The 19214-nt window shown below is 37.8% G+C and overlaps 1 protein-coding gene across 8 annotated transcripts in view; it reads left to right on the top strand.

The window, feature by feature from the left end:
- LOC124359502 (phosphatidylinositol-binding clathrin assembly protein LAP) overlaps nt 1-19214 on the top strand; it is a 121717-nt gene that overhangs the window by 65803 nt on the left and 36700 nt on the right. For all 8 annotated transcript variants that reach the window (XM_046812287.1, XM_046812290.1, XM_046812285.1 and 5 more), the window contains 2 exons: nt 4651-4798; nt 9965-10090. In XM_046812287.1, the coding sequence (XP_046668243.1) occupies nt 4651-4798; nt 9965-10090 (274 nt within the window). The remainder of the gene's footprint in view (nt 1-4650; nt 4799-9964; nt 10091-19214) is intronic.

Here is a 19214-nt window from a genome sequence, read left to right as displayed (position 1 = left end):
TTCTTTATTGAAGTTGTGGAAGTGGACTGTAAATAGCAACTTTTCTTGGTTTTTATTCCAAACCACACGTACATTTTATTTAGCTCACAACCGTTGTGACTATTCCTAAGACTCAGTACTTGTTGGAAGGGAGTCCTTGTTACATGTCCACATTCTCAGAACAGTCATATTCTGATATCAGTTGGCATTACCATATGCTTAATAGGAACTTTTCCTTGGCCAAACTGAACATTGGAAAACTTAGAACACACTGGAAACACTTTACTACAGGGTTTGAAAAACTTATCAGGTTTATTCCTTCTATAATTAAAAAGTATGTTTTTTACACAAACCAGACCATGTCATCTCCCAAACCATGTAAACCACAATGTTCTAGGAAGGAAATATATCGGACTGGAGTCACGAATGCAAGAATAAATAAGACCTGAGACTCAAGCACACAGCTATCTATTCAATCCTTATGGAAAACTATAAAAATGCTGCTTCTTGGATCCCAAACAGCCAAGTGTATCAAGTATCTCATAAGCTACATCCTGAGAAGTTATGAAAAAATCTAACAAGCTAAAGAAAGTGAACAAGTAAAGAGGAAGGTTTCCAAAATCTTTACACCAGAAGGGTTTTATGTGGCAGTTTCTTATTTTCCAACCAGGAAAGCTAGCTGTATTGATAATATCTTTCCTTAGTTTTATTGTGCAAATATTTATATTTGGAAGTGCCTCCTTGCCTTCTTTAATACTATTCTATCCAGTGGTGAACTACCCACAGTTTTCTAGCATCTAAAACCATTGCAGTATTACAACTGAGAAAGGAATCAGATCATCAATTGATAGTTCCTCTCAGTGTGTCATCATCTGCTAAAGAGAACAATATAAAACAGAATATTATTTTTTCTTAGTACCAGCTTCAGGTTTGGCAGGTTTTGTGTGACCAGGTTTGATAAAAAGTGGAAATATCCGTAGCATTCATTGATGTCTCTAGAACCTGAGACACAAAGTGGAAGACAGATCTCTTATCCTCATTCTAAAGTTTACTTTATTTCGTTCCTTACTACATCATTTAAACATCTTTAGCAACAGCTGAACAAAATATCCTGTGGGCACAAGAAACCCTTTTTCAAGTACCTAAATCACCATCTACTGTGTCATTAACTGAATTGGGCGATTTATTTGTACAGAAGTAACTGGCCTAGCAATTCAATCCAAGGATTTCACTCTCACAAGTGACACTGTTATCCAATATATGTTTGGTTATTAACCAACTATCCAATAATTGTTGCATGCTGAATTCAGCCAGAACTTCAAGACACAATTAATCGAAATACATTTTAACTCCCAAAATTTTAATCTCAAAACACATTTTCATAGAAAATAAAAATTTCATTTTATTTTTTACAAAAAACAATTCTACCCCAGGAGAGCAAATATTTTTATTGATTAAGTAATTTTTGTTAGGAGTTTGTCTATTTTTTTAAATATTTAAGATCTTAATATTTCACTATTCACACACGCCTACATTTAACTTGGATATTAACATTAAACTTGTGTAACTGATTATAGGAGTGATCTTGAGACTCAAAACATTTCTAATTATCAACTATTATTTATTAATTTATTGAATTAGTAACAGTTGTCTTGGTTCAGTGTTTGTTTGCATTAGTGCATGTTTGTATTCCTGCATGACAACTGTTTTAAAAAGATGTTCAATTAAAGCATGACAAACAAGATAAAAATGTCCCAACATCTTTGTGTTATAGCATTTATGTCATTTAATAAGAATTTATCCTAGTAAATATATTTGTAATTGTTAAATCAGTTAGCTACCTTATTGTTTACAGTTAAAAACATCAATCCTTTCTATGCTGCAGCATTGTTTGAGACAATTCATTTTTAATCATAACATATATATACTATACAATTTTCTGAATTCCATAACATATTCTACAAAATACTGTTTGATTTTTATTTCATTCCTCTTTCATTTTGTAGGTATTTTCATCATAAATTAAAGACTGTTACATTGTATTACTTTACAATAGCATACTTTGATTTTTATGTTTTTTCTAAGTGGTGTTTTATTTTTGTATTTAAGAAGTATTGTTTGCAATATTGAAATTAATAATGATGACCTAGAAAAATTTCCTTATACATGTTTATTGCATTTATTCATTTAAATGTATTTTTACCTTTAACATTTTAAGGCAATGCTGTTTTACATTTTGGTTTTATTTTTACCTTTTACGTAGTTTTTTTAGAATGAATTACTTTGAAAGTATTGTGTTGATGGTCCTGATATTAATGTAATGGTGGTTCGGTTATGTCATCTTCTTTATTTTAAATTGTTGGTTTTTTATGATTTTACCCTGTTATGGAATTTAAAAATAACACCCCTTTAAAATAAAACACATAATATAATAGAAATTTCCAATAATAAAGGTTGCATGGCTCTGCCCTAATGCTTGTGATATCAAACTGTTGAGTGCTATTTATATGTGATATGAAAATTGCTGCAGCATTGATAGGTTACATACATTTAAAAAATCCAAAAAATACAAGTTTAACTTCTTTATTATATAATTTAAAGTAATATAATTATTGTACTGTGAATCAGCCCTAAGTTTAGTAAATAAATGAATATTTTAGATCAATTCCTACAGGCTGCTTCAATAAAAAATAGCTATTTTAAATTCATTCACAATAAATTAAGATATTTTGTTCAGGTAATTTAAAAATGATATGATTTATTAATTTTCTTTGCATGGTATTTTTTGTGTTTTCTTTAATTTTGAACCTTTTAGTTTTAAATATTTGATTTGATTTATTATAATAGCTGTAATCCAAAATGGGATAAAATATAATTTTTTGAATTCCTTCCAAAGTTGAAATAAATTGTTCTATTTTGAAAAGCTAAAGCTCTGCTGAATTTTAAAATGCTATAAACGAATTCTTGAAATAATATTAGTTTGTTTGATAAACGATAAATAAATGTTCATATTCATTATATTTTTCAACGTAATAAATGTCTGTAATAAACTACTTGAACATATCTCGATAAAAAAAGTAATTTTCAAATAACATTTTGGTTTAAAAAATGTTTGAAGCAGTCATTTCAATCCTGGAACTGATAGATTAATTAATTAACTAAAAGGTTTTCCAGGTTGCTCTACTCTATCATCACTTAAAATGTTTGAGTTAAACATAAATAAATCAATTCCTAAACTTATTATTTATATTAACTATAATACTGAATATCATTGAGTGCTTGCTATACATTATATGGAAAACTCGCCAGTTAGCAAGCTGATGGCTAATATTCGTGTGTTGTTCTGCTGTTATTATGATTCTTGGATTAATTTTTTTATTTCAATTTAGGATTTTGCTTTTCATTATAAGTAAATACATAGAAAATTAAAACAAAAATATCCAAAAGTAAAGCCTTTTTATTACTTTTCTAAGTATATAAAATGTCCTAGAAAAAGGTTTTTTTATGCAAAACATCAAAGACATTTCACTTTCCCAAAGGCTTTAATTTTCTTCTGGTAATTATTCCTTGAAAATATCTATACCCCTTGATGTCTAATTTAACAAGGATAAGTATGATCTCATTTGGTACTAACACAACAATAATACGAGAAACAACACAATACTAGCGACTAGTGAAAATTAAAGAAATGTTGAGAACTATGGTTGCTTCAAAGGTCAATGAACACATGTTTGAAGCAGATAATTTTTTAGAAAAGAAATTCTGAATGCAATGATGTAGCCAAACTCATTCCTAAACAAAATTTTTCGCAACATAAGCATAGGGGAAAATCCCGTTATTTCGCGTTTTCTTGTCATGCGCGAGCAGACATGGCAAACCAACATTTGTATTACACCTTAATAATTTTAGTTCATACTTATTACGCATTATTATTAAATAATCAAATTGATCTTAGAAACATACTGATAAATCTAATATAATATTTATCCTACTTAAATCTTATTTTCAGTAGCAAATGTTTGATTAAAAAGATTACTATAAAATCAACTAGTTACTAGTCGTCTTAACAGATAGAGGTTTAAAAAGATATATACCAACACATGTTCAATGTTCATAATATTTTTTTTATAAAATATTAAATTCTTATAAATGAAATTGTCAAAATGTCTGTATTATTCTGAGTTGTTATAACGATATCAGTTCCAGGATAATAAAAAAACTTTATTTCTTAAAATAATTGTCTATATATAAAAAGTCACATAGAACCATAAGTGTTAACTATGTTTGACTAATCGGTTAATACCACAATGTACATAGAGACATCAATACAGTTTTCGTAAATTGTATTGTATGTGGACTAAATCACAGCTGATCCAAGATCATGTTAACTGGATATCAATATTACTTTACGTCTAATATACAAGGTTAATTAGTATTTAATTTTTTTAAACTAATCAAACACAACATTGTATTGGTGGACACGTCTCTGCACATGCACACTCACAGTTATCACCACTTAGTCGTGAACGTGTTATATTCTGTCAAACATAGAAATATGGAGACCGGTAAGTAGAGAGACAAACACTAGCAATAACACTGTTGTGAGTAGCCAAGCTAGGTGCACTTGTAGAGTAGCCCAATCCCTGTAGAGCTATGTATGTTGTGTGCCAGTCACCGGACGGATGTTAAGAGTGGCGTCTCCGCCCTTTCTTCCACCAGCACAGCCTTCGGCTCGGCGGCTCAGCAGGCGGAGGGAATGGAGGAGTCGTTGCGACAACAGGCGCTGGCTGACGAGGAGGCGGCCATGAACATCTATAAGGTATGAATTTGGGAAAATAATAAGTTTAATAAATAAGATTACAATTTATTTTGTCCATATAAAATAAATAAACAATAATAATTAATTCTGTTCAAAGATTATAAAATACTCTAAAGAAAATATTAAACATATCGCTGTGTTGCTCTTAATTTCAATCACTACATTGAAATACATAAGAAAAAAATATCAGTGTGTTAGCTAACCTCTTTATTGGCTATAGTAAAAAACTGAAGTGTTGTTTACATCTGGGCAACCCAATGTCACTAAACGCATTTGTCGAGATACTGGGGTAAAAAGGGTCAGTTGATAGGTTTAGTTTATCATGGAGGATCAATGTTGGGGTAGTGTTTAAAGTTTGCCTGTACATGAGGGAATATTGTCTGCTCTGCCAACTGTGAGCTGAAAAGGTTTGAACAAACCTAATCTCTACTTTTGATTTGGTGACAGGATAGATTGTTCCCATTATCTCTCTGTGGAGAATGTAACATGAGATATCAACAAGATGTGGCTCCTATCTCCCAATCTTACCCATCCTGAACATTCTGTCATTGTTTCCACAAACAACAACAAAGGACGTTCACAGTGCAAACGTCATTTTTAGGATTAAGTGCAATGAGAGGTTGTACCTCTCCAATGGGAGGTTGTAACCTTTTATTTGTACATGAACAAGAAGAACAATAGATGTTAACTATGTATCAGAACAATTTTTGTAATTTGTATTGTATGTGGACTAAAACCACAGCTGATCCAAAATCATGTTAAATGGATATCAATATAACAAATACGGGTCGTATATATATATATATATATATATACACAGTCCAAATAATTTCAGGTAAGAGCCAGCTGTACTGGTGGCCAATTTGATTGTAGCTCTGTAACAACAATGTTGACCCTTTGCACTCGTAAGGTCACTAAGTGTGGCCCTTACTAATCTCTCGACCATCTTGAATTAAATCCCAGGTAGTTGTCCTTTCAGCTCACTGTGCCATGACTAGTGGTCGGCTGGGTTTGTTGCTCCACTCGTAAATTGCTTAACCAAATATGGCATTCTGACTCATATATAATGGGCAATATATAAATTTCAGCCTTTTATAACAAGGGTTCTCAAACTTTGAGGTGCCTTTCCTCTTCCCTGGCGTTGTGAAGACATGTTAAGTATTAAAAGGATAGTATTAAAAGTGTGTCTTGAATCAAGTCTCTGCTGAAAATCGAGCTGAGAATGGATGTTTAATGTGTCACTTAGCCTCCTTTCCAACTCTCTCCATTGGATGTACCTACTTTTGTGGGAAGCGCTTATTTCATGCGATGGTAACTTATCGTACAGGTTCCGCCATCCATCATTACTTAACAACATGGTCTTATTTGGATCAGGTTTTTCGCCCCCAAAACTGTTATAAAAAGCCTACATGGAAAACAAAATAAGGACTCTGCAGTATCACCCCATAAAAGACAGTCTCTTCTAATACTCTCTCCGTTTGGTCTTTTTGAAAAAAGAACTGTTTTGGAAAAGCTCTTTTTCCATCACAAGGCAGGTCTGACGGCATCACAGGTGGGCCCATTTTCACTGAAGTCTCAAACATACTATTAGTCACCACCTTGTTGTTTAGAAGTCCTAAATCTCAATTTGTAATGATAGTCCCAGATTTGACATGGCATTTAGAGTGTCATGATATTAAAAAAAAACGTTATTTAGAATCAGGTTCTGAGGTAAAGCTATATGCAGTTGTTTTTCCATTGTCCACATTACATTTATTACAATCTTCGCTTTCTTCAGTGTTCATCAAAACTATGAGAAACTTCTTATGCTCCAGGGTCATTAACACATTCACTGCGGATGACAAAATTACCGGCGACAGAAAATGCAGGAATTTTTTTTGTTTTTTACTTACCCAAAACGGAATCAGGATAGCCGAAAGGGTTGTCCAAGGTATTCCGGAAACTTCGTTGTCCGGAACGGGTGATTGTATTATGCTCCCCGTGTTGTATATGCTCGCAGTGCACTAGGTTTCAGCACAAACACTCGGGAATTACACATATATAGTACATTAATGACACGTAGATAGTACATCAATTACACATATTGGGGTGGGGTGGCCCGCTGGGGGTGGAGGACGCCGCCTTCACCGTCCCTAGAACTGTTCAAACTCGACTCATTGTCTTCATCAGATGAAAAATTATCATCAATAACATTATCGTCTTCCTCCATTATGAGTACATACACTTACACAGTCAACAGACACTATAATCCACTCACACAATATCGCAAAGCATATACAACAAACGAAAATGGCGAACCGGCGACGAATCGCACCAACTGACTCACCGAAACAGGCACATCTCGCTATGAGTGTTACAGCCTTCCCAGGCAACTGTTCAGCTCACACTGAGGCAATATCAAAGCAGCTGCCGTATGCTGAGCTCGCTCGTCCACCGCCCAGCGCGCCATTTTCGCATGGCGAGCATGCTCGTCACTCGCTGTGAATGTGTTAAGGTTGTTGCTAGAACTAACTATGGCTACGTCTACTTTAATTCCAACATCAAATAATTTTCCACATCCTTTTTTTTACATTTTCAATTTTCTTTTGTCTTTTTTTGCGTTTTAGAGCTCCAGATTTATGTTTGTAAGTGTTCATTTTTAGTTATAACATTGTTCTCGCTGTAAAGCAATAGAAAAACTATAAAAAGTAGGTTTCGTTTCTTTTTTGTAATTTGGATTCTATTTTTAATAATTCTGTCATAAAAAATCCATACTTATGAATTTTTATAATTTACTTATGAAATACAGTAAATTAATTAGTACAAGAAATATTTACAAAGGCAATAGCGTTTATAAAGAAATTTTAGGTAAAATTTAACTACAGCAAAATAGTATGATTGTCATTTTAAACGGCAATAACTTGTAAGACAGCTAGAATAATTCATTGATTAATAATAATGGCTTGTAACGACAGTGTCGATAACAACCAACACATCAATGAAGATTGGTGGGAAATACCAGCTGAACGCAGTAAAATAGCCTCTTATTGCAAATTATTGGACCCGTGGCAGGCACTTATTATTTGTATTATTTATCTGTAACTTTACACACTCTAGTGCTTAAAAATGAAGACTTAAAAAAAGGGTATTAAGTTTAGGATTTTTTGTAATAAAATGCAATTTTTTTATTTGCGCCTGAGTATCAAGCACTTTATTCACATTATCTACACATATACGAGGGGTATCCAAAAAGTAAGTTTCCATTAATTATGAAAAAGTTAAAAAGACTCAAAAAATAACTGAAACACATTTATTCAACTTTTTACATCATACCTTATTTTTCGACATAGTTACCATCCCTTTCTAAGCACTCTTGGTATCTAGGAAGTAGTTTTTTTATTCCAGCATCACAAAATTCACCCGCCAAATTTTTAAGCCAAGTATCCACCTCATTTTGAAGGTCATCGCTGTTGGCAAATCGCCGACCGCCAAGGTGTCTTTTCAGCTCCGGAAACAGATGAAAATCGCTAGGCGCAAGATCTGGTGAGTATGGAGAATGACCAAAAACATCCCACTTAAATTTCCTCAAAAGTTCCATTGTTGCACGAGCAGCGTGTGGTTGGGCATTATCTTGAATAAGCAGAACCGTGCGCGACAAAAGTCCGCGCCGTTTATTCTGTATTGCCCGCCGAAGTCTGGTGAGAACTTCACAATACCTTTCTGCATTTATGGTTTCGCCACGAGGAAGATAGTCAATCAATAACACTCCACGGCAGTCCCAAAAAACTGTAGCCATTACCTTTCCTGCCGACTCAAAAACTTTGGCTTTTTGAGGAGCTGCCTCTCCTTTTTTTTGCCACACCATACTCTGGCGTTTGGTCTCTGGAGTTGAGTGATGAATCCATGTTTCATCACCAGTGACTATTCTACTGAAAACGTTTTCATCTTCATCGTCAAACAATCGCAAGAAAGACTGGGCAGCAGCCATTCGTTGTTGTTTATGGGCATTGCTCAATAAGCGAGGCACCCATCTTGCACACACTTTTGCAAGCTGAAGATCTTCTGTCATGATATTGTGCACAGATGATCGGCTAACTTCAACACTTGACGGCAGTTTATCCATAATTTCATCGAGAGTCACTCGCTTATCATTGTTAATAACTGCTCGTACAGCATTAATGACGTCAGGTTGCCGAGAATTGGCCGGTCGGCCACTACGCTCATCGTCATGAACATTTTCTCTTCCTTCCAAAAACATTGCACGCCAACGACGGACCATCTGAACGGACATAACATGTTCACCATACACTTGACACAACTGACAATGAAAGAGAGGGTGGGAAGAGGTGGTGAGCCACTACTTCCGTGCCTGTGCGGCGTGGGCCCCGTGAGAACATGAACTATCAGTGCTAGGCAGGCACCATGGTTCTTGGAAATTTCTCACAGTCGCACCACCACCCTCAGTGTTTACAATTCGTCTAGAATGAAGCTAAACTAATCATTAAGTGCTTTGATAAAAAGAGCAGCTTTAAAGCATTTGAACTTAATCTTTCATTTTAATTCTTAACAACGAACGTACATTTTAAGCACTGTTTAAAGTTTTTAATTTAAACATATATGCATATATATATATATATATTTATCCGCCCGGAGTCCCTGTGAGTCCAGCCAGCCCCTGTGTATTTTCCTCCCCCCCCCCCCCCTGTCACCGGCCCTGGCTGGGGGAAGTGGTCTACTTCCCCTGCACTAAACTTCCCTTGGAGGTATTATTACCCTAAAGGTTTTGTCAAAGGAAAATTGTGTATGTCTTCTTTAGAGATTATATGTAAGATATCATCCGCTGGAGATAATATGAATTGAATTCCTACTAATGGAAGCTGGGATCACAATATCCAAAAGGGTAAGTTTATGACAGCTCCTGGTGAATTTGGAAAAGCTCTTGTAATATTTTCAGTCTGACCATTGCCGTCTTGACCTACTCTTTCAGTCAGAGATTACAGCTAGTTTAATTTGTATTATCTATTTTAAATTATTATCTATACTTCCTTTCTTTCTCTTATGTTTCAATATTTTTTTTTATTTTTGGAATACTAAACAATAAGTAGAAACTAATTACCATATTACACATACTATTTCATAATACATTTTTCAATTTGTAAAAAGATTTTAATTGGTTGTTTGTGACAGTCCAAGGTGCAGTCACCAACTAGTGTCGCAGCTCCAACAACCAACCCATTCCTAGTTAGCTCTCCCTCGGCGCAGCCCATACTGGACCTGTTTGCGACTCCGGCACCAGTCACCGAGCAGCCTGTGGTATGTGTCCAGTATTTACACCACTTTGTGGATATAGTACAAGGTGCACAATTACCTGTAAAGTTCTGGTACTGCAAACTGAATTAGAATGGCTCCATCTTATGCAAATCTATGAGTGTATTTGTAAAACAATGTTTGTATACTAAACGATTGTTACCTTTCAAATGGCTATGTTTCATAGAAGACATATTGTTTGTCTGGAGTCAAAAATCAATTTTTTACACATTTTCTTGTCTAATTTGTTGTGTATTTAATATTTAAAATTTACGTTTTTAGGTGTATATTTTTCTTTAATTTCAAAAGCATATAGGGTAATTTTATAAAACTTCTGAAGTTAAAAATAATTTAGTTGAAACAACAATTGATGAAGTGTGTTAACAAAAGAAGAAACAGGCTGTGATCAATAATTACAAGGGTTGTCATAACAAAATTAATCTGAATCTGATAACTAACATCATAACTTACTGTGATTCAACAACATTAATGGTTTACTGGCAGACAGAAATACCTGTATTATTATAAATTAAATAAAAAATCCTTCATGAAATAGGTGAAGTTTAGTTTTTAAGCCCTCTTTATCACTCAACCTCATGTTTACCGAAATTTTAAAATAATTGTATAAGAATTGAAACCGTTACATCGCCGCTCGCACACCCACAGCAAACATCAGGGAAGCGCGCGCCCATGGCGGCGAACGGGATGCCGGATCAAAACTAACTAGGTAAAATAAGAACACCGTGGTCAGTATACTCAGGTTCATTCACTAAGACAAAACATAGGCCTATCCAGTCAATAGAAATATATAAGTATATATACTATAAATAAAAAAAAATAAAAAGTGCCTGCAGTAGTAGATACCTCAAACAACCCTTGTCAGGTGCACCTGCATACAAAAATTAGAAACGCCATAATTTGAAACAAGAAATGCCAATTTCACCCGGTATCCTTCGGCTAAGGGCGGGCTCCTAATGAAATCCAAGAAATAACTAAATATATCTAAAACTAACTTAAAATTAAATAACAAAATATAAACTATATAAATGGCAACAATAACAATAACAAATAAATAAAGAATATAAGCAGGGCATCACAGAAGACTAGAAGCAGGGTGTTGACTAGAAGAAATGTCCATCATGGTGGCCCTCCTTCAGCAGAGCGCAAAAGCGAAGGTTCTCTGCGACCACGCATGATGGAGAGATGACAGGAGGAAACAATTCATCTCTTGGACCCTGAAACCAGGTTTCAGCCTAGTACCCTTTTAAAGTTAATAATAATTAATAAATAGTTGCCAAACAATATAGATTTTAATAAAAGTAAAGTTGCCAAAAGTTATCTATCAAGAATTTTAAGTTAAGTTAAATTACCAAAATTTCAAAATATCACAGACCAATCAATTACTGATAAAAATTAAAATAAACCTTAATATAGAAGCTGGTAACATTAGAAAACAATAAATAAACAAGATATTCCATTTAAAAGACTAAAACAATAAGTTATAAAGGAATTTATTTGAGGCAGTAGCCTACCATACGTAACAATTTGGTTCAAACATTTTTAAAACAGGCATTTATTGACAGAATTGGCTCAAAATTGGTGAAAAGCAGGGGAAGGGCATTCTGCACTTAAAATAAAATTCCCAACTCAAAACAACAACCCCAAAGAAAGTTAGTATGAAAATCCCCTCTGTCACAGAACAAAAATTTAAGCGTTTTACTCTTGGTAAAAAAAAATTTAATTATTAGAAAAAAAACTGATGGCCAAAAGTAGCAGCCTATTAACAGGAATCTAAATTTAAAATTTGATGGCAGAAGGCCTTAAATTAACCAAGTAGGCTATAAGGGGAAGTTATGGGCTAAAAGACCCGAAAAACGTTACATCTCTCAGAAAGGCTTAAAAATTTTGTAAAATGAACCTTCAGCAGTCTCTCTGGGTTTGTTTACAAAAACTACATAACAAGTGACACATTACAAACAATATTGGCTGCAGAATAAAAATGAACTGTAACATATAGCCTAGGACTGGTCCTCACTGAGAGACAGAAAATTAATTTAAGCCGAATAGAAAGGGTGAAAACTAATAAAAGAGTAAGAGAATTAATTTGAAAGCCAATTTAAAAATTTAGTTAACAGCCAGAAGTACTAAAATTTAATAAAAAGCAAAACTACAATTTGGAAAACCATGTGCTCTTAACCTTCACAGTTTGAAAAATAAAAATAATCACTAAAATTTAAAAGAAAGCAAAACTTACTCATCAGTGAGGGGCCGTAAACTTAGCCGCACATGTCAGAAGGAAAACAGCTCAGCAAAACTAACAAAAACACTTAATTAAACAAAATTTTAAGCTGGAGCTACTCCTAACTTGTACACCACGGCTCGGAGTCTTTGCCACTCTACCGGAAAAGCCAAACGCCTTCAAATGGTCAGTGGCCTCTGCAGCCAATAAACCACACACACATACACTATATAAAACACACATGAGCCGGGGAGATATAGGTATTGAACCGGCTCAGACTCCCCCCCAAAAGGAGGAACTCCCCTCTGTTAATTTCTTCAAAATGAAGAACCAAACGAAATGCCTCTCCCCCCAATGGTTGAAGAATTATAAACCGGAAACCCTGAAGTCTGCAGAAGGTAAAACCAAGAAAATCCAGTTGGAGGCAAGAAATCCCTCCAAGAGTTGCGTGGGTACAAAGAAGAAAACAGGAACCTTGATCAGGAAGAAGGAGCAGAGGTGATCAGGCCTCTGGACCTAAAACCCTCCCGCACAGACTAAAGAGAAATCACGGATGACTCCGGCAAGGCTTCAGATGGGATATGTGCGCCTTCCTGAAAATCTTCCCGGACTGAGGATCTCCCAGTCGGGCAGTCACCGGAGTCAGAAACTTCAAGATGCGGTGGGGACCAGTCCACCTGTAGCAAAGTTTAGCAGCTCTTTTATCCACAGCCGAACTGACTGGGTGAGCCTTGCAGTAAACTAGATCCCCCACCTGGAAGGGATTGGCAATACGACCTCGGTTGTACTTCCTCCTTACTAACTCCCTAGCCCGAATGAGATTCCGCCTGGCTGCCTCCCAAGTGGCTTTCACATTGGGAGTACCAGGAGGTGGCAGAAGATCGCTAATTTTCCAAAGGTTCGCCAAAGGGTTGTTTGGCGGAAAGCCAAATAATAACTCGAAAGGTACCGCCTTGTGACTTTCATGCTGGGCCGTATTAAAGGCAAATTGGATCCAAGGTAGTTGTTGATCCCAGGTGGTCTGATTTTCCGCATGAAAGGCAATGAGAGCAGATCAAAGATTGTGATTAAACCGTTCGGCGTGAGAAGGCTGAGGATAGAAAGGGGAAGTAGTCACATGGCGGATTCCGTGCCCAAAGCACATTCTTTTAAAGATATTGGAGACAAACTGTGAACCATTATCGGAAACTAAGGTGGCGGGGATTCCAAAGTGTTGAAAAAAATGGTTACGAAGTGCTTGCACCGTGAGCTGCGCGGTAGCACTCCGCAATGGGAACAACCAAACAAACTTGGAGAAGGCATCCACACAAACAAGTAGGAACTTATTTCCGGACTTGCTACGCGGGAGAGGCCCAACATAGTCAATGAAAACCTTCTCCAAAGGTTTTTCCGCCACCTCAGATGACAAAAGACCCAACTTGGTATTTTGAGCGGGTTTGCTTAGCGAGCACAGTTCACAAGAACGTACTCGAGCTGCAATATCCCGGTCCATACCTTTCCAGATGAACTGATCCCTAATCTTCGCGATGGTCTTATGAATTCCTAGATGTCCGCCCACAGGAGAAGAATGAAAATACTGAAAGACCATCGGTACAAGAAAGCTTGGCAGCACTAACTTAGGTTTTCTCCGCTGCTTGTCACGGCAGCATAGAGCACCTCGGTACAGAAAATAAGGAGGGTGGGCACCTCCGTTTTTAAGCTCATTGATGATAGCAGTCAGCTCGGGATCCTTAAGTTGGTGTGGAACAATGTCCGAAAATGCCAGAGGAAAGTCTAGGAGCACGCCACAACATGGCGGCTCTGATAAATTCTGGTGGTCGTTGGGTAAGTGATACATGCGTGACAGAGTGTCCGCTATGATATTTTGGGTGCCTCGCACGTGCTGCACTGTGAACTTAAGGGCAGAAATCTGGACTACCCAGCGACCAATCTTCCCGAGCTGACGGGGGTGGGCAAGGAGCCAAGAAAGAGCCTGGTTGTCGGTTTCCAACAAAAATTCTTTATGTTCTAGGTAACGCCTGAACTTGTTAATTCCAAACACGACAGCCAAACACTCCAGCTCATAAACAGAACAACTCTTCTTCTCACAAGGGGTTAACGTGCGTGAAGCATAAGCTATGGGCTGCCGGATACCATCTACTTCTTGCGATAAAACAGCAGCAACGGCTAAGGAGGAAGCATCAGTTTGCAAGACGAACTTACGACTGAAATCAGGCATAGCCAAGACTGGAGGCTGCATCACTGCCTCTTTCAGCTGCTCAAAAGCAGTCTGTTGCGCTTCACCCCACTCAAACTTGGCACCCTTTTTCCTAAGAGAGTTCAGAGGGGCCGCCACTTCAGCAACATTGGGGATGAAACGACGATAAAAATTTATCATTCCCACAAAACGGGCAATCCCCTTGGCATCCTTAGGAGGAGGAAACTCCCTGATTGCCTGGGTTCTCTCTCGATCAATACAAACACCTCGAGAAGAGACAAGATGACCCAGAAACGATATTTCAGGCTGAGCAAAACTCACCTTTTCAGGATTGACGGTAAGGCCAGACTCTCGCAGCCTAGTTAGAACTTCCTCTAGATGAGTCAAGTGCTCCTCATAACTCTCACTGTACACAAGCAGGTCATCCAGATAGTTGAACACGAACTTAAATTTGACATCATGAAAGATAGAATCCAGGAGTCTGGTGAGTGTCTGGGCCCCCACAGCCAAGCCCATTGGCACTCGGGTGAACTGGTACAAATTCCAAGGCACACAAAAGGCAGTGAGAGGTCGAGACTCGTGTTTTAGAGGAATCTGATGATATGCCTGATTGAGATCAAAAATGGAGAAATACTTGGCCTTACCAAACCAGTCGAAAGCAGAATGCAAATCGGGGAGAGGCACGGAGTCAATTTCTATCTGAGCATTGAGCTTTCGATAATCCAGGACCAATCTGGACTTCCCATTAGGTTTCGGCACTAGAAACGCTGGACTGGATAAATTTGAGCAAGACGGCTCGATTACCCCACTCTTAAGTAAATTATCAATCATATTTCTCAGAATTTCCATCTTGGGCGGAGCAAGCTTATATGGATGGGAACGTACAGGACGGGTGTCTGTAAGACGAATCTCGAATTCCAAGAGATTGGTCGTGCCCAGTTTGTCAGTTAGGACTTCAGGAAAACTGGAACAAATCTGCCTTATGTCCTCAGCCTCTTTCGGCGTAAGATGTCCTAGTTGGTCAGGAGGAGTCAAGCTCTTATCTTCCATCTCTAAGGCAGCAGTCCCACGAGACTCGACATCTGAAAAGGGAACGAGCACCCGCCTGGCGAAAGCAAAGAAAACATGACTGGAGGCCAAATCCAAAATCATGCCAGTTTTTCCGATAAAATCTGCTCCCAAGATGAAAGGAAAAGTCAGGTCCTTAGCCACCAAAAAGCTCCAATCCCAAGAGAAATAATTAATTTTGATGTGAATCTGGGCACTACAGATAATAGGTAAAGGTGTGCGTGAAGCAGTCCAGCAGATAAGTGAACTAGGCTCAACCTGCCGTATTAGCCCAGAGGATTTTAGATCTTCAAAAAACGACAAAGAAATCAGGCTGCGTGCTGACCCAGAATCAACCAGGGCCTTCTGCACCACATTCCCCACAAGCACATCCAGTTGTGGGCAGGTTGAGCGGGCAGCCCTTACTCCCTGCGCAGCCAGAGCAGCAACCTCCCCTCTCGGCCAACGATGATAACTGTCCCCAAGTCTATTTCTTTCTGTTTTCTTTCTGTTCTGTATTAAACCAGCTACCCTTTTACCATCAAAATTAGGTACATATTTGCCCTCAAAATTACCTTTACGGCACGAGTCGGGCTTACTCGTCCGCAAGCTTACTAGTTTTTTTTATTAAGTGGACAAAACGGTCTAATATGTCCCACTTGCTTGCAGCCATAACAGGTAGGAGGCTGCCTACGGGAAGGAGCAGCTGCTGGCTCAGACTGCACCGGAGCATGGACCGGCCCCGGAGGCAAGTGAGGAAGATGCCTCGACATGGCCTCCCTTTGATCATCCGCATCCTGAACCCCTCTAGAGATGATGGAGAGGCGGTCCAAATCCGCAAAAGATGCGGGACGGCTACAAAAAATCAAACGGGAGCGTTCTTCAGGTTTAATGCCCTCCAAAATAAGGCTCACCAACTCCGTTTCGCTCAAGCTCAAGCGCAACACCCGGGCTACATCCCGTATCTCCCCGACAAAATGGCTCAACGTCTCGTCTGGTGCCTGAGGACGGTAAACGCGTTCCACCCGCAAGCGCTCCCTAACCCGAGCAGGTACAAAGAACTCCAAGATCTCGGCGTGGAACTGGTCAAAGGTGGCACCTCTCTTAAGGCAGTCTAGAAGGCGATCAAAAAGCGGCCTTAAGGAAAACTGCGCTAAAATCTGCATAAGCATGGCATCTGTCATACCAGGAAATTCTCTTAGCTTAAAAACTTCCAGAAGGAAATGGATAAGTAAATTAGTGTCAAGTCCATCAACTCTGGGGAAGTGTTGTAAAACACTCCCCAAAGGATGAGGCAGTTTGCCAAAGCTAGAAAAGGAAGGCACAACTATAGATGATGCCTCACCAGCCGCTTCAGGAGGGCCACTACCCATCGGAGACATAGTAACTCTGGGAGGCTCGAAAGAAAGAGCCGGTGGATGGTTAGCAAAAGTAATGGTAGTGGGAACCTCCGTTGGAGTGACAGCGGTAAATAGTACCCCCTTCTCTTTCACCGAGCGCACCTCACTCAAACCATCTAAGGCTTGTTTTAATTTATTACTGGCCGAAAAAGCCCAACTTTTAATATCAGAGTCTAAACTAGGAGCTGACATAAGTAAAACTATTCTGTCACGCCAATGTAAAAGCTGAGATGCCAATCTAGCCTTTGCTGACCCGGACATGGGAAGTGACTCAAAATTAATATCGTCTTCTAATTCCTCCATTCGGGTTTTACAAAACTCAAATTCTGTGTTAATTTGGAACTCTGCATTCCAGCTGCGGTCCAACGCTATACAAGCCCGTAATTGAGCTCTTAATGCCCTCACATCTCCCTCGGGCTTCTGTCCTCTCGCCAGGACCTCAAAAACCAACTCGGGCTTGCGTAGATGTTCAGGCACCAGGGAAAACGCCATACCAAACAATTAAGACAAATAAATACAACAATAAACAACAAAGCGTACGCAACAATTACTTAGTAACCTAAGTGGACTCAACTCACAAAAGGCTTACACTGACGAGGTCCAAGTGAAGAACTCAACACCTGCTACCCAATAGAAGGATACCCTGCAAATATACACTAACCACAACCTACAAACACAGAAGCAATAAATATAACAAAACAACACATTGATAGGGGAGAAGTAGAGTACAGTTAGATAAATTTAGCGGTTAAGCAATTTAGAGTCCCTTGCTCCCTGCAAAGGGTAAGTCTGCAGGAAGCAAGACACTAAACCAATTCCACCCGGTATCCTGTGCTAGGGCGAGCTCCTAATAAAAAAAAGTTGTGTACTCTAACCTCCCCCTACCTAACACTAACCTACACCAACAAACAAAACCAGAACTGAGAGACAGCTGAGAGAGCAGCGAACCACGCTCTGCTACCATTGAAACCGTTACATCGCCGCTCGCACACCCACAGCAAACATCAGGGAAGCGCGCGCCCATGGCGGCGAACGGGATGCCGGATCAAAACTAACTAGGTAAAATAAGAACACCGTGGTCAGTATACTCAGGTTCATTCACTAAGACAAAACATAGGCCTATCCAGTCAATAGAAATATATAAGTATATATACTATAAATAAAAAAAAATAAAAAGTGCCTGCAGTAGTAGATACCTCAAACAACCCTTGTCAGGTGCACCTGCATACAAAAATTAGAAACGCCATAATTTGAAACAAGAAATGCCAATTTCACCCGGTATCCTTCGGCTAAGGGCGGGCTCCTAATGAAATCCAAGAAATAACTAAATATATCTAAAACTAACTTAAAATTAAATAACAAAATATAAACTATATAAATGGCAACAATAACAATAACAAATAAATAAAGAATATAAGCAGGGCATCACAGAAGACTAGAAGCAGGGTGTTGACTAGAAGAAATGTCCATCATGGTGGCCCTCCTTCAGCAGAGCGCAAAAGCGAAGGTTCTCTGCGACCACGCATGATGGAGAGATGACAGGAGGAAACAATTCATCTCTTGGACCCTGAAACCAGGTTTCAGCCTAGTACCCTTTTAAAGTTAATAATAATTAATAAATAGTTGCCAAACAATATAGATTTTAATAAAAGTAAAGTTGCCAAAAGTTATCTATCAAGAATTTTAAGTTAAGTTAAATTACCAAAATTTCAAAATATCACAGACCAATCAATTACTGATAAAAATTAAAATAAACCTTAATATAGAAGCTGGTAACATTAGAAAACAATAAATAAACAAGATATTCCATTTAAAAGACTAAAACAATAAGTTATAAAGGAATTTATTTGAGGTATACGCAGTAGCCTACCATACGTAACAATTTGGTTCAAACATTTTTAAAACAGGCATTTATTGACAGAATTGGCTCAAAATTGGTGAAAAGCAGGGGAAGGGCATTCTGCACTTAAAATAAAATTCCCAACTCAAACAACAACCCAAAGAAAGTTAGTATGAAAATCCCCTCTGTCACAGAACAAAAATTTAAGCGTTTTACTCTTGGTAAAAAAAAAAATTTAATTATTAGAAAAAAAAACTGATGGCCAAAAGTAGCAGCCTATTAACAGGAATCTAAATTTAAAATTTGATGGCAGAAGGCCTTAAATTAACCAAGTAGGCTATAAGGGGAAGTTATGGGCTAAAAGACCCGAAAAACGTTACATCTCTCAGAAAGGCTTAAAAATTTTG

The sequence above is a fragment of the Homalodisca vitripennis genome, chromosome 4 (assembly GCF_021130785.1).
Source record: "Homalodisca vitripennis isolate AUS2020 chromosome 4, UT_GWSS_2.1, whole genome shotgun sequence".
In the NCBI taxonomy this organism is placed as follows: Eukaryota; Metazoa; Arthropoda; class Insecta; order Hemiptera; family Cicadellidae; genus Homalodisca; species Homalodisca vitripennis.
This window is presented reverse-complemented; position numbering and strand designations above follow the sequence as displayed.